The sequence below is a fragment of the Felis catus genome, chromosome B1 (genome assembly GCF_018350175.1).
Source record: "Felis catus isolate Fca126 chromosome B1, F.catus_Fca126_mat1.0, whole genome shotgun sequence".
Lineage (NCBI taxonomy): Eukaryota > Metazoa > Chordata > Mammalia > Carnivora > Felidae > Felis > Felis catus.
Genome location: NC_058371.1, coordinates 164,528,479 through 164,549,536, shown reverse-complemented (window position 1 = coordinate 164,549,536; position 21,058 = coordinate 164,528,479). Strand labels below are relative to the sequence as shown.

General features: G+C 39.3%; 1 protein-coding gene across 2 annotated transcripts in view; it reads right to left on the bottom strand.

The window, feature by feature from the left end:
- Positions 1-21,058, bottom strand: part of TEC (tec protein tyrosine kinase) — a 127,121-nt gene that overhangs the window by 85,186 nt on the left and 20,877 nt on the right. For both annotated transcript variants that reach the window (XM_023253137.2, XM_045056405.1), the window contains exon 2: positions 5,563-5,748. In XM_023253137.2, the coding sequence (XP_023108905.1) occupies positions 5,563-5,700 (138 nt within the window). In that variant the 5' untranslated portion in view covers positions 5,701-5,748. The remainder of the gene's footprint in view (positions 1-5,562; positions 5,749-21,058) is intronic.

Below are 21,058 nucleotides of genomic sequence, written 5' to 3'. Positions count from 1 at the left end.
TAGAATCAAATAGGGCAGTAAATCCACCAAGAGAATGGAGTTGGGAACTGCAATAAGGTTGTGATGAAGGCAAGGAGAATTCATAGCATTTGGTAAAAGATCGAATGCGTGTTGGGTTGAAATAGAGATGACAAAAGAGGAGTTGAGAGCGTAAAGAGATACATGGGTTGAAGAATATTGTTTCATGAAGTCCAATTGGATAGTGGCAGAGCCAGGACAAAAACCCGGACTAGTGCTGACTTTCTTCTACCAAAAAGACGATTTAAAAAAAAAAATCATAACTGAAAGTAGTAAACAAAAATAGTGTCAAAAAGCTTTAACATAAAATTTCATCTGTGTTACAGAGAGATTTAATAGATTTTTTTTTCTAATTTTCCCCAGACTATCAAGGTTCTTTTAAAAATAGGCTTTCAAGAAACAGCCCTGCAACTCATTAGTGTATGACCTCATACAAGTTTTTAAGCTTTCTAAGCCTCACTCATTTTTTAAGTAGGGGGAACTAATAAAACATCTATTTTGAGGAATAAAGGAAATAATGTATGTAAGGTACCCAGCACTGTGCCTCGTCTGTATGTGGTACTCAATAATTTGTGTCACTATTACTACTAATGTGCAGAAAAGAGTTAACACGATAGTCCTAGAGACCTAGCGGCTTAGAGAAAGGCCTCTTTACCAGGTTGGCCCTTGGCTGGCATCTGGGAACCTGGACTCTGAGAGGGTCCTACCATTCCCAGCACTGATAAAAATAGCTCATTGTGCCTAAACTGTCTGAACAAACAACATGGTTTAATGCTGAGCACCTACTTTCCTTGCGGAGTCTGGAATTTTGGTACATGCTAGACAAGGGGTGCCTATGTAACCAGCTTCCAATGAAAAGGCGCTAAGTCTCCAATGCGCTTCCCTGGTAGACAACATTTCATTATTGCCACAAGTGAGTGCTAGAAGAATTATGCACACACTTTGAAGACTCCACTGAGAAAAGACTCTTGCAAACTTGTGCCTGGTTTCCTATAGATTTGCCCCAAGTGTCTTTTCCCTTTGATAATTTAGCTCTGTCTCCTTCCACGGTCAAAAATCATAGCCATAAAGCGGTGCCTGGGTGGCTCGGCGAATTAAGTGTCAACTTTGACTCAGATCATGATCTCACAGCTCATGAGTTTGAGCCCCACCTCGGGCTCTGTGCTGACAGCTCAGAGCCTGGAGCCTGTGCCATGTTCTGTGTAGGTCTCTCTCTGCCCCTCCCCCACTCACACCCTGTCTCTCTCTATCTCTCAAATACATACATTAAAAAAAAATTTTTTTTAAATCATAGCCATAAGGACAACTATGTGCCAAGTACTGTGTGTTCTCCTAGTGAATCACCAAACCTGGGGACAGCCTTGGGGATCCCTGACACAACCAGTGACCTTACTCTTTGACTTTATAAACTATTTGCCAGTTTCCATATTGGAACAGTATTACAGACAACAAACCAGCCAAATTAGTACCTTGGAACCAAGGTCCAATTGTAACAAGTTCCTGATGTCTTAGCTAATGATAACTGTAGATTAAGACACTACTTGAATTTTTCTTGTTACTCCAAATCTCAACATCTAGAGATCTCTCCTCTCCTTTTCTCACCAGAGACCTTTTTCCTGTTTAAGCTCCAGCCCTGCTCTTCCTTGAATCCCATCTCAATTCCACATGGAGGCTCCCCTGGCATGTCAGGGGGTCTAACCCATGTGTCATTTGGTTCCGCGACCAGAGAACAAGATCACTTATGAAAACCCCAAGGACCTATGTTGTATGTCATTATGAATAAGAGCAAAGAATATAAATTGCCAAGAAGATCTCTTCTCAGTTCACTAGAATGCACAGAAACACGAGCTGAGGGCAATGAGAACAAGGGAGGACAAACCAAGGAACAGCCCACAGCAGAAACTGAAATCCAACTCTGCCAATATCAGACTTGGAAGAAACAGCAGGACTAAATTTCTCATCATTCTAGAACAGAATTTCTTAGCATACTTCAAAAAGCACAATAAACTGTATTTAATAGGAAGAAAAGCTTGTTGCCTTCATGGTGGAGGAGCTGGGGTTCACAGACCCAGGGGAAGATGGACATCTGAGTCACATTATGATTAACTGAGGATTTTAATAAAACATTAATGGCCTTTAACTGCCATGAAGACACTAGGAATCATAGTGACTAGGTCAATCAAAAGCCTACCCACTGTTTTTCTTTAAAAACAGAATTATGAACCACTAAAATAAATATCTCTAGGGCTATTTATCCTAACCCCTGAATGGTCCCTATGGTTTTTCTAATTCACCTCTAGTCTTAGATTTTGACTATATATATATATATATTATATATTATAATATATATAATAATATATATATAATATATATTATAATATATATTATATATATATAATATATATAATAATATATATATTATTATATATATAATATATATAATATATATATTATTATATATATAATATATATAATAATATATAATATATATTATAATATAATTATATCGATATAATCAATAGGTATTAAATATATATATATATATTTAAATATATAATATTGATACCTATTGATTCTTATGAGTTACCCAAGTCACAGACATTTTTGGTTCAGTGCTTCTAGGACTGGGGAGATGGAAACTGGAATATTTATCCACAGAAAACAGAGAACTGAGCACATTAACTGAAACAGGGAAGAAACACAAAAGTGGGGCACTCTCGGGCTTACCTAGAAACCAGGCAGAGAGTTGTCATGCAGAAACTCAGCCCAGTATTGTCAGACTTTTATTTTTACAAAAATTCAGATTCTTCTCTTAAAATTCCCAGCTTTTTAATATGGACAATGATTTATTTTTAACTGTGAGAGGCAAACAAATCTGCAACCATGTTTCAAGCTGAAAGTCCTACATATGCTAGTGAACGTCTGTCCCTGAGAAAAAGAATCCAGGAGGGATTAACATGCCCAGCTCATCAGAGTGGAGGTTAAAGCAGGACTAGGCTCCCTGGACCAGTTAGCAGCCAGAAAGGAGGTGGACCCTGATGTTGAATGCCCAAAGCTGAGTATTTAAGTGTTGTGACAACCTCTTCATTCTGTCCTTTCTGGTTCTCATAGTGGCTGAGGCTGCTCCCAGACAAGACATGGGCCAGGTTCTGAAATAAAAAGTGTTCCACTCTTCTCTTTACTCCACTTAATCTAAAATAATTAGGGCACTATTACCTTGTATATTTATCATCTTCAAAGTGACTTAATAATTGCAACATGTTTCAATTGTATCAGTCCAATTTCTAAGCAGATAATACTGGATCTGAGGCTTTTTTTTTAAGAAACTACCATGTTTTACCACTTTCACAGTTCTATTTCTGTTCTTTTCGTAGACTTATTATATTACGTTCAAATTATAACAAGTAATTACTATACAGCAAAAATTTGTTGTTTTCCCTTAAAATCTATTTTAGGGGCACCTGGGTGGCTCAGTCAGTTAAGCGGTGGGACTCTTGATTTCAGCTCAGGTCATGATCTCACAGTTTGTGGGTTCCAGCCCCGTGTCAGGCTCTGCACTGAGAGTGCAGGGCCTGCTTAGATTTCTCTCTCTCCCTCTCTCTCTGCCCCTCCTCTGCTCACTCTCTCTCAATATAAATAAACTTTTAAAAAAGGTATATTTAAAAAATCTATTGTAGACTTTATAATTTTTTTTTTTTTTTCAGGGCACCTGGGTGGCTCAGTTAAAGTGACTGATTCTTGATTTCAGCTCAGGTCATGATCTCACTGTTCATGAGTTTGAGCCTGCATCAGGCTCTGCTCTGACAGCACAGAGGCTGCTTGGGATTCTTCCTTCCTCTCTCTCTGCCCCTCTCCCACTTGTGCTTGGGCGTGTGTGCATACTTTCTTTGTCTCAAGATAAATAAATAAGCTTTAAATATAAAAATAAAATAAAATAAAATAAAAAAATAAAAATTCTTATTTCTGGTCTTACTTGAAACCCTTTGGAATTGTAAATTTTTCAGATTTAATAAATGAAATATAGCACGTATACCATACAAAAATAAAAACATTAATATTTCTGCACACACACATGCAAAAAAAAAAAAAAAATCACACTGACTAACTAGGACAAACAAAGACTAAAAATAACTTCATCTCAGGCCAAGTTTTACCACTAAAAGAGTTTTTCAAGTTTGGGTCTTGAGCATTTCAGGGATTTAAGAAGGTGGATAAAGGACTTTAGTCCTATATTACATGAACCTGCCGAATTCCACAAGTCGCCATGACAAGCCACAACAGAAATTAACAGAGTTAAGGACAACCAGTAAGAAACAATGCCGTTCTCTCTGAATTAGGGGAACAAAAACACAGAGACATCAGTGGGAGTAAACAAACAAACAAACAAACAAACAAAAACACACAAGACAACCAACCAAAAACAGTAAATCAATCAATCAATCTAAGAGAGGCACTCTAGGTGAAAAAGAAGAATTAAATAAAATAAAACCAAACAACAAGATCACCAGCAAACTACTATAACCAACTAGTTAACAGATGTGGTCAACAAGGGCAATACGGTCTCCATCCATTTCCTGGAATCCAAGAGTGCTTCTACTAGAGGAGCATGGCTGGACTGGCAGTACTAGATAACGCATTCCCAAGATGCCAGGAGAAAAAATGGTCGGCCAGAGGCAACGATACATTCACATGCCTCATCTGGTGGTAAACCCAGAGGCTAAAGCAACTGATAAGACCTCACTATGCCACATGCTCACTGACTAGGTTTTTAGCAAGCCACTTCTCCTTCCTCTCATAAAAGGCACTTTGCAGTAGCTGCTTATCACAAAAAAAAAAGTTGAGCAGTTCTGCTTTAGGTCAACTTCAGCAATATGCTGGATCCACGAAATCACTAACGAGTCTTAAATAATTTCCACTTAATAATGAAGAACTATTCATATAAAGCAAGGGGCAAAGACACAGTGTATACGAGCTAAAGCAGATTTTGATACACAATACAGTAGGTTATGGGACGGATCCATGAATACAATATATTTAATGGATTTCATAAGGAATAATGTGGTGGGGCGCCTGAGTGGCTTGAGTGGGTTGAGCGTCCGACTCTTGATTTCCAGGTCACAATCTCACAGTACGTGGGATCAAGCTCCGCATCAGGCTCCACACTGACAGCACACAGCCTGCTTGGGATTCTCTCTCTTCCTCTCTCCCTGCCCTTCCCCTGCACATGTGCTTGCATGCATTCTCTCTCTGTCTCAAAATAAATAAATAAACTTAAAAATATATATATAAAACCATTGTAGAAATGTTTTCTTGAAAGGATTAACGCAGTAGGCTGATATGAAAAGTATATCCATATACACGAAACCATAATGAAGAGACTTTCTCACCATATTCTAAACTTTATATTCAGATCCAAATGATAAAAAATTATTACTTAAACTTCACTAACCTAAAATGTATTCCATACGATTTTGGGGTGGGGGGAAATAATATCATAAAATATTATCAGTGCAGAAAGCAGAATGAATTTTTATTGTCTCCTACCTCTGCTCGACCCTCATAGTAGGTTAACATGGACTTCGTTAGCACAAAAAGTCTCTCTTTGTAGTTTAAGGGCGATGTCTTCTTTTTCTGCTGTGACCTTTTAATAAGAATCTCTTCTAGAATAGTGTTAAAATTCATCTCGGGCTTCTGATCACTCTGTCTCCTGCCATTGAAGATCCCAGGATTCTAAAATGAGAAGATAAACAGTTGAAATAAAAGGGGACATCTTCATTTTCCAAAGATGTTCTCATTCCAAATTACCAAAATAGCACTTACCCTCACCATGGCTGCAGCCGGTGAACGTTAGTCTATGCACCTGGACTGAAACTACCCAGGGCACAAAAGCTCAACCTCCTCTTCTTCCCCCGCCTCCTCCCAGCATTTCATAAGAAAATCTAATCAAGATTTGCCATGATGATGATTCATTCCTTTTGTGCCTCCCCAGCATCCCATAGGTTTCTGGCACATTCTTCTGCTATCTGATTGCAGAGAAACAATTATCTCAGATGAAAAAGTGCATTTCATCACATGCACGGATGATTTAGGCTGGTATTTAAGTTGCCTCGGGATCCTGGTATACAAAACAGATGAGTACACAGCTCTGGTGGATTTGCGAACAAAATGAATTACCACAGTGATGGATAGGAGTCAATCTCCAGCTCTGATAAGGATGTAATCCTGATTAAACATCCTAGTTACCCCAGCCGTGAGGATGTTCTCCAATGTTTACACCAGGACCCACAATTCTCTTCCCTATGGCTCCTGTCTCAACCACAAGAGAAAAGGAAATCTACCTGGTCACAGCTAACCTACATCTGGATAAGGTCAGCCCTGTATGTGGATCCCCCACACCTAGACTAAGCCTTCTAAAATTCAATAAAATTTAACTATCTGAAAACCAAAAATACTCAGAAAATACATTAAAATTCTTATTTGATAGAAGCTGAATTGACAACAGCCTTTTATTCCCTTCCCTTTACCACACATTTATAAAAAGTCATTGCACATCAAACCACAGAGGCAACGGAAGTCAATGTGAAGAACATAAGGAGGTACCTGAGAGCACAGCCAGAGCCTTGACACTGAGTTAGCCACTAGGAATTCTACTACGTCCACATCCAACATGATGCCCCGGAAGAGCCCTTGCAACCCCCTATTACTTCTCTGTCGTCATCCAGTTAGGACCCGCATTTCAGTGAGGTTACTTTACCACAATTTAACCTCTGTATACCAGTTCCTTCATTTACAAAATATTTACAAAATACACCAAGGTTATTGTGAATTTTAATGAGACGTGAGAACTTGCTGATTATGAAAACTCCATACAAATGTTTACTATCATTATTTTTTAAATTCCACTGCCTTTTTCCTAGCTCAGAGCATTATAATCTGGACTATGATAGCAGCTTTCCAACTGGTCTTTCTTTCCACGGGCTCTTGTCTCACTTTGTTCAAATGACATACCCCTCACTGCCATCGGATCCATCTTCAAAGACACCAAGTTCTCATGCCTTTTTTATCCACCAGAAGTCCTCAGTGACTCCTCAAAAGCCTTCCTACCACCTGCAGGATAAAGTCAAAATCCCCATATGGACACCGGACAATCACAACCTGGCTACAACCTAACATCCAATCTGTCCTTCCCACTGCTCTTCAAATAGTCCACACCCCATCAAAGTAGTTGGTATGAAAACTCCACTGGCTCAAAACTCAGCTCTTCAATGCCTCCCTGATGACTCCAGTTAATTAAATGCCTTCCAATTCATGCACCCATGATCTCTATATCACTCATCACAGACTTCCGTGTTCTATAGCAATTAATGTATAGTTTTTAACTTTCGCCTGGATTTCAAGCTCCTAAGGAAATAGTTCTCAACCTTAAGCACACATTAAAATCACCTGGGTGGGGGTGGGGGGGTGCCTGGATGGCTCATTTGGTTAAGCGTCCAACTCTTGATTTCGGCTCAGGTCATGATCTCATGGTTTGTGGGCTCGAGCCCTGAGTCAGGCTCTGCGCTGACAGCATGGAACCTGCCTGGGATTCTCTCTTTCCCTCTCTCTCTGCCCCTCCTCCCTCCTCAAAATAAATAATAAACATTTTTTTTTAATGCATAGGAAGATGTTTTTAAGTGTCTGGGCCCTACACCCAAATATTTTTATTCAATTGGTCTGAGGTAGGGCCCAGGGCTTCATGATTTAACATGCAGGTAGAAGAGAGTCTTCCTAAAGGAAGAGATTGGGCTCTTACACTAACTACAGCACTCTTGGTGTTTACGGCAGCCTCTCAATAAACAGCTGGGTGATGGATCCAATTAACCTATTAGTTATTCTAAGTTAAGAAGTCAAAGAAAAAGCTCTTGCTCCTTTTGCATCTCAGTTGGTCCTCCTTCTTCTAAAGTACAATTTTAGTACTCTTGTTTTTTTTTCCCTTAGAAACTGTTGACATGTCAATAGCACTTCTTCAGAAATCATCTCTTCGTCGCTGTGCAACACATTTTCAATGCAGGGTAAAAATGACAACTTAGGGGTGCCTGGGTGGTTCAGTCAGTTAAGTGTCCAACTCTTGATTTCGGCTCTGGTCATGACCTCACAGTTTGTGAGACTGAGCCCCAAGTTGGGTTCTGCACCGACAGCATGGACCCTGCTTGAGATTCTCTCTCTCTCTGCCCTTCCCCCAGTCATGAGCGTACATGCGCGTGTGCTCTCTCAAAATAAATAAATAAACGTGAAAAAAAGGAAAGAAAATGACAACTTAAACAATGGATTGTAAGGGAAAAGCAGGCGATGCCCTGGAAAACAGGCCATATGCAAACGTATAGTTCCCAGGCTAGTGAGTAACAACATAGTTACCGACTGGAAGGTAGATTTTCGGAAGGCCCAGAAGGATGAATGGGGTGTGGCTCACCTGTAGTTCTAGACACAAAAGGTCTCAACATGGGGGGCAGTAGAAAATATGTTAAATGCATTTTATAGGATTTATAAGGGAGATGTTTTATAGATTTATATGATTTATGGGAGGTATTAATAGCCTTACACAGAAACATACCATTTGAGTTGAAACAAATGCTAGCCGGGCGTGGGAGGGAAGGGAAAGTGGGTGATGGGCATTGAGGAGGGCACCTGTTGGGATGAGCACTGGGTGTTGTATGGAAACCAATTTGACATTTCATATAGAAAGAAAGAAAGAAAGAAAGAAAGAAAGAAAGAAAGAAAGAAAGAAAGAAAGAAAGAAAGAAAGAAATGCTAGCCATCATCTATCTCACTCATTTTACAAATTAAGAAGCTGAGGTTCAGAAAAGTTTAATGACTTGCCCGAAGGCACACAAGCCAAGACTAGAAGAAGTATCCTGACTCCAAGTGAAGGGCTCCCTCCACCATTCCACACCATACAATTAAAAGTTCTCTGTTGTTTCAATACTTCGTTGGTTAATGGGAAAGCTTGGCCAAAGAAAACTACTAAAGTTCCACAGAGATACAAATGAAGGAAAATTCTCCTCACGTAGACTTCCAGCTGAAGATAGAATGTAACTCAATGATCTCACGGTTCATGGGTTCGAGCCGCACATCAGGCTCCACCCTGGCAGGGCAGAGCCTGCTTGGGATGCTCTCTCTGCCTCTCTCCCACTTGTGTTCTCTCTCTATCTCAAAATAAATAAAACTTAAATAAATAAATAAAGTTTGGAAAACTTAACACATTAGTCTTTGAACACCAATATTCTGAAGTAGGTAACAGAAACTGTCACTGTTTCACAAATGAGAAACCCAAACCACTAAGAAGCTACATTCTCTGTCCAGTGTTGCAAATCTGAGTACCAGATTAATGGTACTCTAAGTTTTGAGTACTTTCCTGCTGACCTATTGAAGCTGAACCAATGAGGAATCCAACCATCAAGATACCTAGTAAAGCCATAGTCACTTACTACTAATAATATCGGAAGAGAAGGGAAGGGGCGGGGAGGGGAGGGGAGGGGAGCGGAGGGAAAGGAAGAAGAAAAGACTTCCTGGGTCAAAGGGCAAAAGTTACAGAGGCCAGCTGACTTGCCTCATCTCTCCTGGTCATGTACGCCCAATCCGAGCCCACTGCCATATGGTGGATGATTAAGGCACTGGACTGGGGGCAAGGGAACCTAGAAATAGACTGAGCAGGGCTGCACTAAGGACACTTGTTTCTGTTTGTCCATGGAACACAGCCATATGCATTGATTTAACATGTACTCTTTAAGACAGGTTTCAGTATCACACTGCAGGACCCCCTGCGGTCTTTGGCTGTGATTGAGGGTGGGGTCTCCCCACTGGTTAAAGAGAGAGAGAGAGAGAGAGAGAGAGAGAGAGAGAGAGAGAGAGAGAGAGAGAAATGAATGGAGAAAAGTTTTGAGAAAAGCAACCAACCATATGCAATACCTCTAAGCACTGACAAATATAATTACTATCCAGGAGATTATAAGGACATTCATAGTTCAGTGGTTCTAGAGAGAAGCAAAAGTTGTTGGAACATGAAAATATTCCTTAATCACTGATCACATAGGCCTCAATCAAATATTCCTTCCACATTACTGGGTTCTGCTTCTTTGCTGGTCATTCCCTATTGCTGAACGAGGCGATGCAACAGTCAATAATATGAAACATTCAAGAGATGAGGGTCTTCAGGAAGTCAGGAATGAGAGTAATGTTGGAGAATTGCTTCAGCCATACTCAGTGCCACTGGTAAATGAGGGCCTTGCAGTTTGTAAAAACAATAAAATAACCCAACAGAAGTATCAAAACACAATTTACAACTAAGATGCTAAGATACGCTGTAGCTGACTGTTTTTGGCTTCCTCCCTGCCCCCTGACCTGCCCCATCATGCTATCCTTTTTCCTGGACATGTGAGCTAGAGATATTTCCCAGCCTTCCCTGTAGTTAGGCGCAGCCATCTAAGTTAAAGCCAAAGGGATGTGTGGAGAAGTGATATGTGGACCATCTTCAATTTAAAGACAAGCTACTTTCCCTGGATTTGGGGCATTTTCCACCTGTACCAGCTGGGAAGTACACATAACAGACTCAACTTTCCTTATGCATTCAAGGTATCACCATGGCCCCTGAAGACTTCATGGAACAGAGCTGCCTCACCAACCTAGACTCACTAACCTACTTGATGAGAGAGGAATATACTTCTGTTTTATTTTAGAAACTTCATATAATGGTTTCTGTGTTGTAGTGGTTTAACCTTTATCCTACCAAACAGATACACCTTTGTAGAAACTGATAAAAGCTTTCTAATGCTTTGCGGGGGGGGGGGGGGGGGGGGACCCTCTTTAGAACTGTGCTAACAAATTCAAATATAGAGTAAAGGCAGTCAATTTTTTTGCCATGCATTTTCATCAGAAAACTTATCTCAAGGAAACAACTAATATTTGGTTCATACTTTAAGAGTTAGCAATTGGGGCGCCTGGGTGGCGCAGTCGGTTAAGCGTCCGACTTCAGCCAGGTCACGATCTCGCGGTCCGTGAGTTCGAGCCCCGCGTCGCGTCAGGCTCTGGGCTGATGGCTCGGAGCCTGGAGCCTGTTTCCGATTCTGTGTCTCCCTCTCTCTCTGCCCCTCCCCCGTTCATGCTCTGTCTCTCTCTGTCCCAAAAATAAATAAAAAAAAGTTGAAAAAAAAAAAGAGTTAGCAATTATAATCTAAAAGGTGCTATATACGAGATAGAATAAACATGTTTTCACTTTATTTTTCAGGAAAATGTCTGAATCAGGTTTTTTTTTTTTTTCCTTTCACTACTTACTATGAAATGTAAGTAGATTCACTTAAGTGATAATATTCTGGCAGTAATTCTCCTCCCACGAGGGATGTGCTGATGTCCAGCAAGTATTTCCCTTTCTGCTTCTTGCTCCTTCAGAGGGAAATAATAACTAGTGAAAACAAGACGTGAATAACAAGCTTCTCAAGTGGGTAAATGATTTCTCATCTTTTGCTAGGAGAAAACATGAGAATTTTTTAAAAAGTAATTTGGAAATTATATACAAAATAATCAAATACCAATATGTGTTCCTAGGCTACAGTATTCTAAATTGTTTTTAATATGAAGCCTCCATCTAGGTCCACATATTCTTTTTTTATTGTTTTAAAATAGGAATAAAGAATCCAATTCATCATTGCATTCGTTTGTTTTTTTTTTTATAGACTGAGAAAGTTTCTTCAAAAAAAGCTTCAAGAACAAAAACAGAGAGAGATTAAGGAGGACCCAATGTCTGTACATTTAAGGTGGTTTGTTACATACCAATAGTAACTGGAACATATAATATACTATATCATTCTTGACCACCCCTTTTTCATTTCATTCATCTCTAATCTCTGCCAACCTTTTTCCTTCCCTTCAATGTTTCCTCTTCTGCACTCATCCATCTTTTCACCATTTTCAGTTCATGAGCTAATTTGCCCACAGGAACAGCTTCAGACATTCATGTAACAATGCGCTCTGACATTTATTACATAGCCATAATGTATGAGGAACTATGTATCACAAAGATGAACAGGATATGATCTTTGCTCTAGGGAGGCATGGGAACAAGTAACTTAAAAACAGAGAGCCACAATATAATCTATTAAGAGGCTATAAAAGTGGTATGGGCAAAGTGTTTTGGAACACTAGTAGCCTCTAGAAACTGCTAATATGTGACCACTAAAGAGGAAATAATTACCTCTCTTCAAAGTGTTGTGGACTACTTCAGTGAAGAAATGACATATGAATGGAATTTGACAGATGGCTTAGAGATATACCAACATATTTATGAAAGTTGGTATTAACGTTCTGGCCTTTATAATGACATCCACATAGGGGCGCCTGGGTGGCTCAGTCGGTTAAGCGTCCGACTTCGGCTCAGGTCATGATCTCGCGGTCCGTGAGTTCGAGCCCTGCATCGGGCTCTGGGCTGATGGCTCAGAGCCTGGAGCCTGCTTCGGATTCTGTGTCTCCCTCTCTCTCTGCCCCTCCCACACTCATGCTCTGTCTCTCTCTTTCTAAAAAATAAACACTAAAAAAAAATTAAAACAAAATTTATAATGACTTCCACATATAAAGCATATGAAAATTCTTTCTTAAAAGTTGCTTGACATTAAGGGCACCTGGCTTGCTCGGTCAGTAAAGCATGGTGACTCGATCTTGGGATTGTAGGTTCAAGCCCCATATTGGGTGTAGAGATTACTTTAAAAAAATTTTTTTTAAGTTGTTTGATTTTAATCAGAATTGTAAACAGAAAATAAAAGTTAAAAATGGCATGTGTTCAATATGTCATTTTCAAGTTTTATAGTGGCTCTCCACCATGAGTTTTAATGTTCAGTATTTCATTAGCGCAAAAAAGAAGTTAGACCAGAAAATAGCCTTAGTTATGGAAGAATGACTTTCTTTCTAGGTATAATTGGAACACAATGTTACATTAGTTTCAGGTATACAACATATACAACATAGTGATTTGACAAGTTTCTACATTATGCTAAATTCACCATAAGTATAGCTACCATCTGTCACCATACATCTCTATGACAATATCACTGATTATATTCCTTACACTGAGCCTTTTATTCCTGTGACTAATTCACTCCATAAGTAGAAGCCTGTATCTCCCACCCCCTTTCACCCAGTATGCCCAACCCCCTACTTCTCTCCCCTCTGGCAACCATCAGATTGTTCTGTGTATTTACAAGTCTGATTTGTTTTTTTGCTTGTTTATTCAATTTTTTTTTTTAGGGATTTTGCTTTTTTTTTACATTTATCACTGCTTTTTATTTTTTTATTTTTTTAATATGAAATTTATTGTCAAATTGGTTTCCATACAACACCCAGTGCTCATCCCAACAGGTGCCCTCCTCAATGCCCATCGTCACCTCCCCTCCTTCCCAACCCCCATCAACCCTCAGTTTGTTCTCAGTTTTTAAGAGTCTCTTATGCTTTGGCTCTCTCCAACTTTTTTTTTTTCCTTCCCCTCCCCCACGGTCTTCTGTTAAGTGTCTCAGGATCCACATAAGAGTGAAAACATATGGTATCTGTCTCTCTCTGTATGGCTTATTTCACTTAGCATAACACTCTCCAGTTCCATCCATGTTGCTACAAAGGGCCATATTTCATTCTTTCTCATTGCCACGTAGTATTCCATTGTGTATATAAACCACAATTTCTTTATCCATTCGTCAACAGATGGACATTTAGGCTCTTTCCATGATTTTTTAGGGATTTTGCTTTATTTTTTTAAACTAATTTCAATATCCAGTGTGGGGCTCGAACTCACAAACCTGAGATCAAGAGTCATATGTTCCACCAACTGAGCCAGCCAGGCTACCACATTGGTTTTTGGGGGGTGTTTTGTTTTGTTTTGTTTTGTTTTGTTTTGTTTTAGACTCCACTTATGAGTGAAATTGTAGGGTATTTGTCTTTCTCAGCCTGTCTTATTTCACTTAGTATAATACCGTCTAGGCCCATCCATGTTAATTCAAATGGCAGGATCTCATCCTTTTTAATGGATGAATAAGGAATGACTCTTTTAATTACACATATTCTTCACTTCATAGACCAGATGCATTCCAAATATATGGCTTAAAGATTAAAATAAAGTTTGACTAGAATTATTTTTCTATTTGTATTCGAAATTAAAGAGCATTTCCATGGGGAAAAAAAATATTTATTCAGTACACATGGTACAAACCTTTGGAAAGAAAAGAGTGAATGATGTCGGAATCCAGGCCATGCTAAGTGTTAGAGAATTGAGGAATGGTTTCAGAGAACCTCCAGTATTTGTCTGAGGTTTAAACTGAAATTTAGTATTTTATAGGAATTTCACTTCACTATGATCCTACACTGTCCATCACATTCTCCAGAACAAAGAAACGTTTCTCACTCATAAACATCCCCTAACCACACAACGTTTTTCAAGCTAGATACTTCTTTAGGAGTGATACTTAGCAATTAATCTCAATATCATGTTTTGTCAACAGATGATCGTATATTTCAGTGAGCCTGGAAATTCCATTACTTGGGAGATCAAACCTATATAGAAAAAAAAAATCAATGCCTGATTTTTTTTCCAGTGCTATATGAAACTTTGCAAATCCAGTTTTCTTCAATAAGCAATACAGACATTTAGATGGCCCCACAATACAATTAGCTAACATGCAGGTGTAAGTATGTACATACAAGTATGTACATACAAGGTGTATATACATATGTATCATTCTGTTTAACAGAAATTTCTCAAAAACCTATTTCCAAGTTTTTTTCCCCTCTGAATACTCTTACACAAATCAAGCACAAGAAAATACAATATTTGGCAAGATCCAGCAACCATGTATTGTATCATATTCAACATGTATTAGAGGACTTAATGATTTCACTTAATTTAAGCCTTAATGGTATTGACTTCAGAAGCCAAACCTCAAAGGCAATGAAAGGATCTACTTCAGACCTTCACTGTTTTTAGTCGCCCTTACTGTCACTGGATAGACTTGAAAGAAAAACCTCTTATATCAAAAGTACATTCATCTGCATTTTAAATCAGCAGGGTCTTAGAATCACAAATCATCATACAACCAACAGGATCCTTTTTTGCTCTGAGACGCTCGTGAGGATTAATTCTGTCCCAGTGCAAGAGGTTTTTTTTTTTTTTTTCTGCAGGGGCTGACAGCTTAGAGCTCACACACCATGGAGGCCCAGGCCAGAGTCTCATCCATCTGTCATGTGTGAAGTGACAGTGTTTCCAGCAAGCTCCCCTGCTCTTGTCTCTTTTCATGTGACAGGTCTTTGTCCATCCCTATCCTGAATCCCGTTAAAATACACGAGTGAGCCTCATAGCGTAGAGGAAGTTTCTCTGCCCTAACCAAAAATGGAACTGTGATCAACCTCACACACTGAGGGCCCTGCAACGTCGTCTGTAAGATTAATACACTGAAGCTGCTATCTGTAACGTAATCTGTAACCCTAAAATTCTAGTAGCTTCACATTCTAGAAACCCACTTGTTCCCCATACTACTGTCTGAAAAACAGAAAATTCAACCATTTAGAAAGCAGGCCCATACCTTTTGATACATTAAACTACGAAAACTGTAATCTGTCTCCTGACGGAGCTGCAAAAGAAATAACGGTTCTTTCAACATTAACCTAAAGATTTCTTTCCCTATGTCAACCTCCACGATCTTATTTCACCAATTACTTAACACTGGAACTCCTGGTTAAGCAGCATGATTTAATAGAAGGAACCTGAACCTACAGTCTGACTGGCCTGGCTCTAAACTGTAGCTTTGCCATTTATTAGCTGTTTAATGTTATGCAAAGTGCTTAACTCCCTGAGACTACTTCTTTATCTGTAAAATAAAGACAATAATAGCAACCTTAAAGGAGTATCATGAGGCATAAATCAGAAAATGCACATAAAATTTCCTACACATAGAGAACACTCAGGAAACAGCTGGTCAGTTGGTTGTTCCCTACCTTTGTTCTGAGCTGATACACATTTACGCATTCAAGAGCTGTTAACTGAGAATCTGCTAAGTGCTAGATATGCTATCAGGCTCTGGGACACAGCATAAAGCATAAGACGCAGCCAGTAAGGTGCTCTCTCAGTCTAGGAGAAGGGGCAGATAGCACAGAAGCTAACAATTTCGTTACCATGTGATAAATCCTATACCGTATATGGATAAAGCTTCAACTCTGCCTGGAGACAGAAGATGGAAAAGTAATCAGAAGATGGATGATGTCTGAGCGGGGCTAAAAGGCTGAGGTAGTTGTCACCCATGGAAGATGGTGGGGCAAGGGCACATCACAGACCAAGGGCTCATTCACAAAATGCAAGGTGAATTTGAGGACAAACAGTAAAAACAGCTTCTATTAATTTAAGTGTACGTGACTTCAATAATCCATCCCCTTTCCCACACCCACGCAAATCCACACACATACTCTGAAAAGAGAGAATGCTATTTTCACTATTAAAAAGAATTAAGACACCAAAATTCTTCAGTTCCAGCCTTGTGTTTACTCATTCTTTCATTTTTCAGTTGTTTATTTATAATCTACTCGATACCAGGCACTGTGACAGAGATACAACAGTGCAACGGAAAACACAGGCTCTGCCTTCATGACGCGTACATTCCAGTGGGGTTTCGATCTGATGCCTTGAAGAACCTTCCCCTGCAACATGCTTCTTCCCAACCACCACACAGAGAGGACAGGGGAATGTATCGAATCCGGGTAATGTGATTACAGAAAATGAGGGCTGGGCACTCTAGCAATTAGAGATCACTGGCTCCAAACCTCTCGGTTGAGAGATGGAAAAATTAAAGCCCAAAAAAACTGACTTGACAAATATTGCCGCCCTCTCTTTGTTCATTAATACTATTATCAATATCTTACTTTTAAAAAATTAACTGTTCACTGTAGCTATTTTTTGAGAACTATAGGTTAAAATTATGTTTTTTTTGGGGGGGGGGGTGCCTGGATGGCTCAATTGGTTATGTGCCTGACTTCAGCTCAGGTCATGATCTCATGGTTTGTGGGTTCAAGCCCCACATTGGGCTCTGTGCTGACAGCCTGGAACCTGCTTCGGATTCTGTGTCTCCCTCTCTCTCTGCCCCTCCCCTGCTCACACTCTGTCTCTCTCTCAAAAATAAATAAACGGTAAAAAATTTTTTAATAAATGAATAAAATAATAAAAGAAAAGAAAATTATGTTTTTTCTCCAAAATGTCACTCAAAAGGTAAGATTTCACATACACACACAATCGCACAATCCTTTGACTTTTAAAACTATGCCCCACTCAGTATTTAATTTTACTAAATCAGTTAATAAACATAAAACACACAGAACAGTACCTGGTACACAAGTGCATGTAAGTATTTGCTATCAGCCTTATTATTTTAATTTCCAGAGTGTCTCTATTAATCACTAAGGAATTAAAATGTGAAGGAGCATATGGTCCCTTGGTGGGTGCCATTTTAGAAATGAGTAAATAAAGCAAAGAGAATGTAACCAAAATAACAATAATAATACATTTGAGACTAGAAATCTAATATCCTTACTCCCAGACTTCTGGAATAAAAGTAAGGCTACATTAAATACCTGAAGAATTACATTAAAAACATTTTTGGGGGGTGCCTAGGTATCTCAGTTGGTTAAGCATATGATTCCTGATTTCAGCTCAGGTTATGATCTCACAGTTCATAAATTCAAGCCCTGCCTCAGGCTTTATGCTGACAGTGCAGACCCCGCTTGGGATTCTCTCTCTCCCTCTCTTTGCCCCTCCTCTGCTTGCTCTCTCTCTCTCTCTCTCTCTCTCTCTCAAAATAAATAAATAAACATTAAAAAATTTTTAATTATTTTTATCAATATATAATTGTACTTTGTATACATCCAAAGAGAAACTGAAACATATTACAATAAAAAAATACATGAACAAAATTTACCCAAGAAAGTGTAAGATTTGTGCATTGAAAACTACAAAACATTGTTGAAAGAAATTAAAGACCTAAACAGATAGAAAGATATCCATGTTCATGGATTGAAAGATTTAGCATTGCTAAAATGTCAATCTTTTCCAAATGGATCTACAGATTCAACACAATCTCTATCAAAATCCCAAGTGACTTTTTTCTGTAGAAATGGACAAGCTGATCCCAAAATTCATACAGTAATGATAAATAGCCAAATCAATCTTGAAAAAAAAAAAAAGAACAAAATTGGAGGACTCACACTCCCAATTTCAAAACTTACTACAATATTACAGTAAGTCCAACATGATGCTGCATAAGGGTGGACGTATAGACCAAGAATACAGAATTGAGAGTCCAGGAATAAACCCATATGTCTATGCTCAGTTGATTTTTGATAATGGTGCCAAGACCATTCAATGAGGAAAGAATAGCCTTTCAACAAATGGTGCTGGGATGATTGGATATGAATGATTTTGGACCCCTACTTCACACCATACACAAAAATGATCTCAAAATGGATCAAAGACCTAATGTAAGAACTAAAATTACAAAACCCTTAGAAGGAAACATAGCTGTAAATTTTCGTGACCTTAGATTAGAGAATGGTTTCTTACATATGGCATCAAGAGCATAAACAACAAAAGAAAACAGATAAGTTGGACTCCATCAACTTAAAAACCTTTGTATGTTAAAGGACACTATCAAAGAAGTGAACAGATAACCCACAGAATGGGAGAAAATATTTGCAAATGATATATTTGTAAGGGTCTAATATCCAGAATACATAAAGAACATTTACAACTGAACAACAAAAAATAATCCAATTTAAAAATGGGAAAGAACTTAAATAGACATTTCTCCAAAGAAGATGTACAAATGGCCGATAAACACATGAAAAGACGCTTAATGTCATTAGTCATTAGGAAAATGTAAATCAAAACCACATGAGATACCACTTCACACATACTAGAATGGCTAGAATTTTTTTTTTAATTTTTTTTTTTCAACGTTTATTTATTTTTGGGACAGAGAGAGACAGAGCATGAATGGGGGAGGGGCAGAGAGAGAGGGAGACACAGAATCGGAAACAGGCTCCAGGCTCTGAGCCATCAGCCCAGAGCCCGACGCGGGGCTCGAACTCACAGACCGCGAGATCGTGACCTGGCTGAAGTTGGACGCTTAACCGACTGCGCCACCCAGGCGCCCCTAGAATTTTTTTTTTTAAAGGGAAAATAAGTATTGGCAAGAATGTGGAGAAATCATAACCCTCATATATTGCTGGTGGGAATGTAAAATGGTATAGCCAGGGGCGCGTGGGTGGCTCTGTCGGTTGGACGGCCGACTTCGGCTGGGGTCATGATCTTGCGGTCTGTGAGTTCAAGCCCCCCCTCGGGCTCTGTGCTCTCAGCTTGGAGCCTGGAATCTGCTTCAGATTCTGTGTCTCCCTCTCTCTCTGCCCCTCCCCCCATTCGCACTCTGTCTCTCTCTCTCTTTCAAAAATGAGTAAATGTTAAAAAAAAAATTAAAATGAAATAAAATAAAATGGTATAGCCACTGTGAAGAATAGTTTGGCAGGTACTCAAAAGTTGACATATGACCCAGCATTTCCTTCCACTCCTAAGTATATACCCAAGACACCTGAAAACACATAGTCACACAAAAACTCACACATGAATGCTCACAGTGGTATTACTCATTCTAGCCAAAAAGTGAAAATAACCAAGATGTCCACCAACTGATGAATGGATACATACATCCATACAATGGAATGTTATTCCACCATAAAAGGGAATGAGGTACTGGTACATGCTACACTGTGGATGAACTTCGAAAACTTTATACTAAGTAAAAGAAGCCAGATACAAAAGGCCACATGTAGTGTTAATTCCATATACCTAAAATGTGCAGAATAGGCAAATCCATACAGACACAAAGTAGAGAACTGTTTGGATGGGATGAGGGGACAACTGGGTATATGGAGTTTCTTTTAAGAGTGACAGAAATCTTCTGGAATTTGCGGTGATGGTTGCACAACATTGTAAATATACTAAAAACCGCTGTGTTGTACTCTTTAAAACTGGTTTATGTGGTGAATTTTATTCTTAACAAAAGAAATTTAAGAAGAAACACATGTACAACATGCAAATGATATACAGATAAGAATTAAAAGTAAAAGGAGAAATCAGAAACAAAAAAGCAGGAAAAGGGGTGCCTGGGTGGCTCAGTGGGTTAAGCGTCCCACTTCAGCTCAGGTCATGATCTCACAGTTCAAGAGTTCAAGCCCTACATCGGGCTCTGTGCTAACAGCTCAGAGCCTGGAGCCTGTTTCGGATTCTGTGTCTCCCTCTCTCTCTGCCCCTCCCCTGCTCTCTCTCTCTCTCTCTCTCAAAAATAAATAAACATTAAAAATTTAAAAAAAAAAAAAAAGGCAGGAAAAAAACAGAGTAGAAGCAAAGCTTATGTAGGTGTTGATTCTCACATAAGCACATATGGCAATAACTGAATATTGTCAAAATTGGCCTTGACTATTCCACGGAAGACATAGCCACCCTGGAGACTGACCCACTGTCTCTGGAGATGTCCTACAGCATCAGTAGAAATGTCTACCAGCCCTGGAAGTTATATCAGTTGCTTTTTTATAGAAAAACAACAGCCCAAAAACCCAACTCCATAATTAGTAGCACCAAAACAATAAAAATGTATTATTTCTCATGATTCTGTAGGTTGGGTGGGCAATTCTAACCCACGTGCCTAGGATGGCACCTAGGTTGGCACATTTCTGGCACTTACAGGCTATCAGCCAGGGCACCTCACTTCCCAGTCATGTGGCTTTTCGACGAGACAACGTGGGTTATTCGTACGGTTCTCAGGATTCCGTGAGCAGTAAGAGAAAGCAAGCCCCGGTACACAACACATTTCACGTCTCTGAATGCTTTGCCTTTGCTATTGTCTCATCAGCCAAAGCAAGTCACATGGCCAAGTCCAGAGTCAGTGTTACAGGTGACTACACAAGATGGAGTACACACGAGAAGGGGAGTTATAGAGGC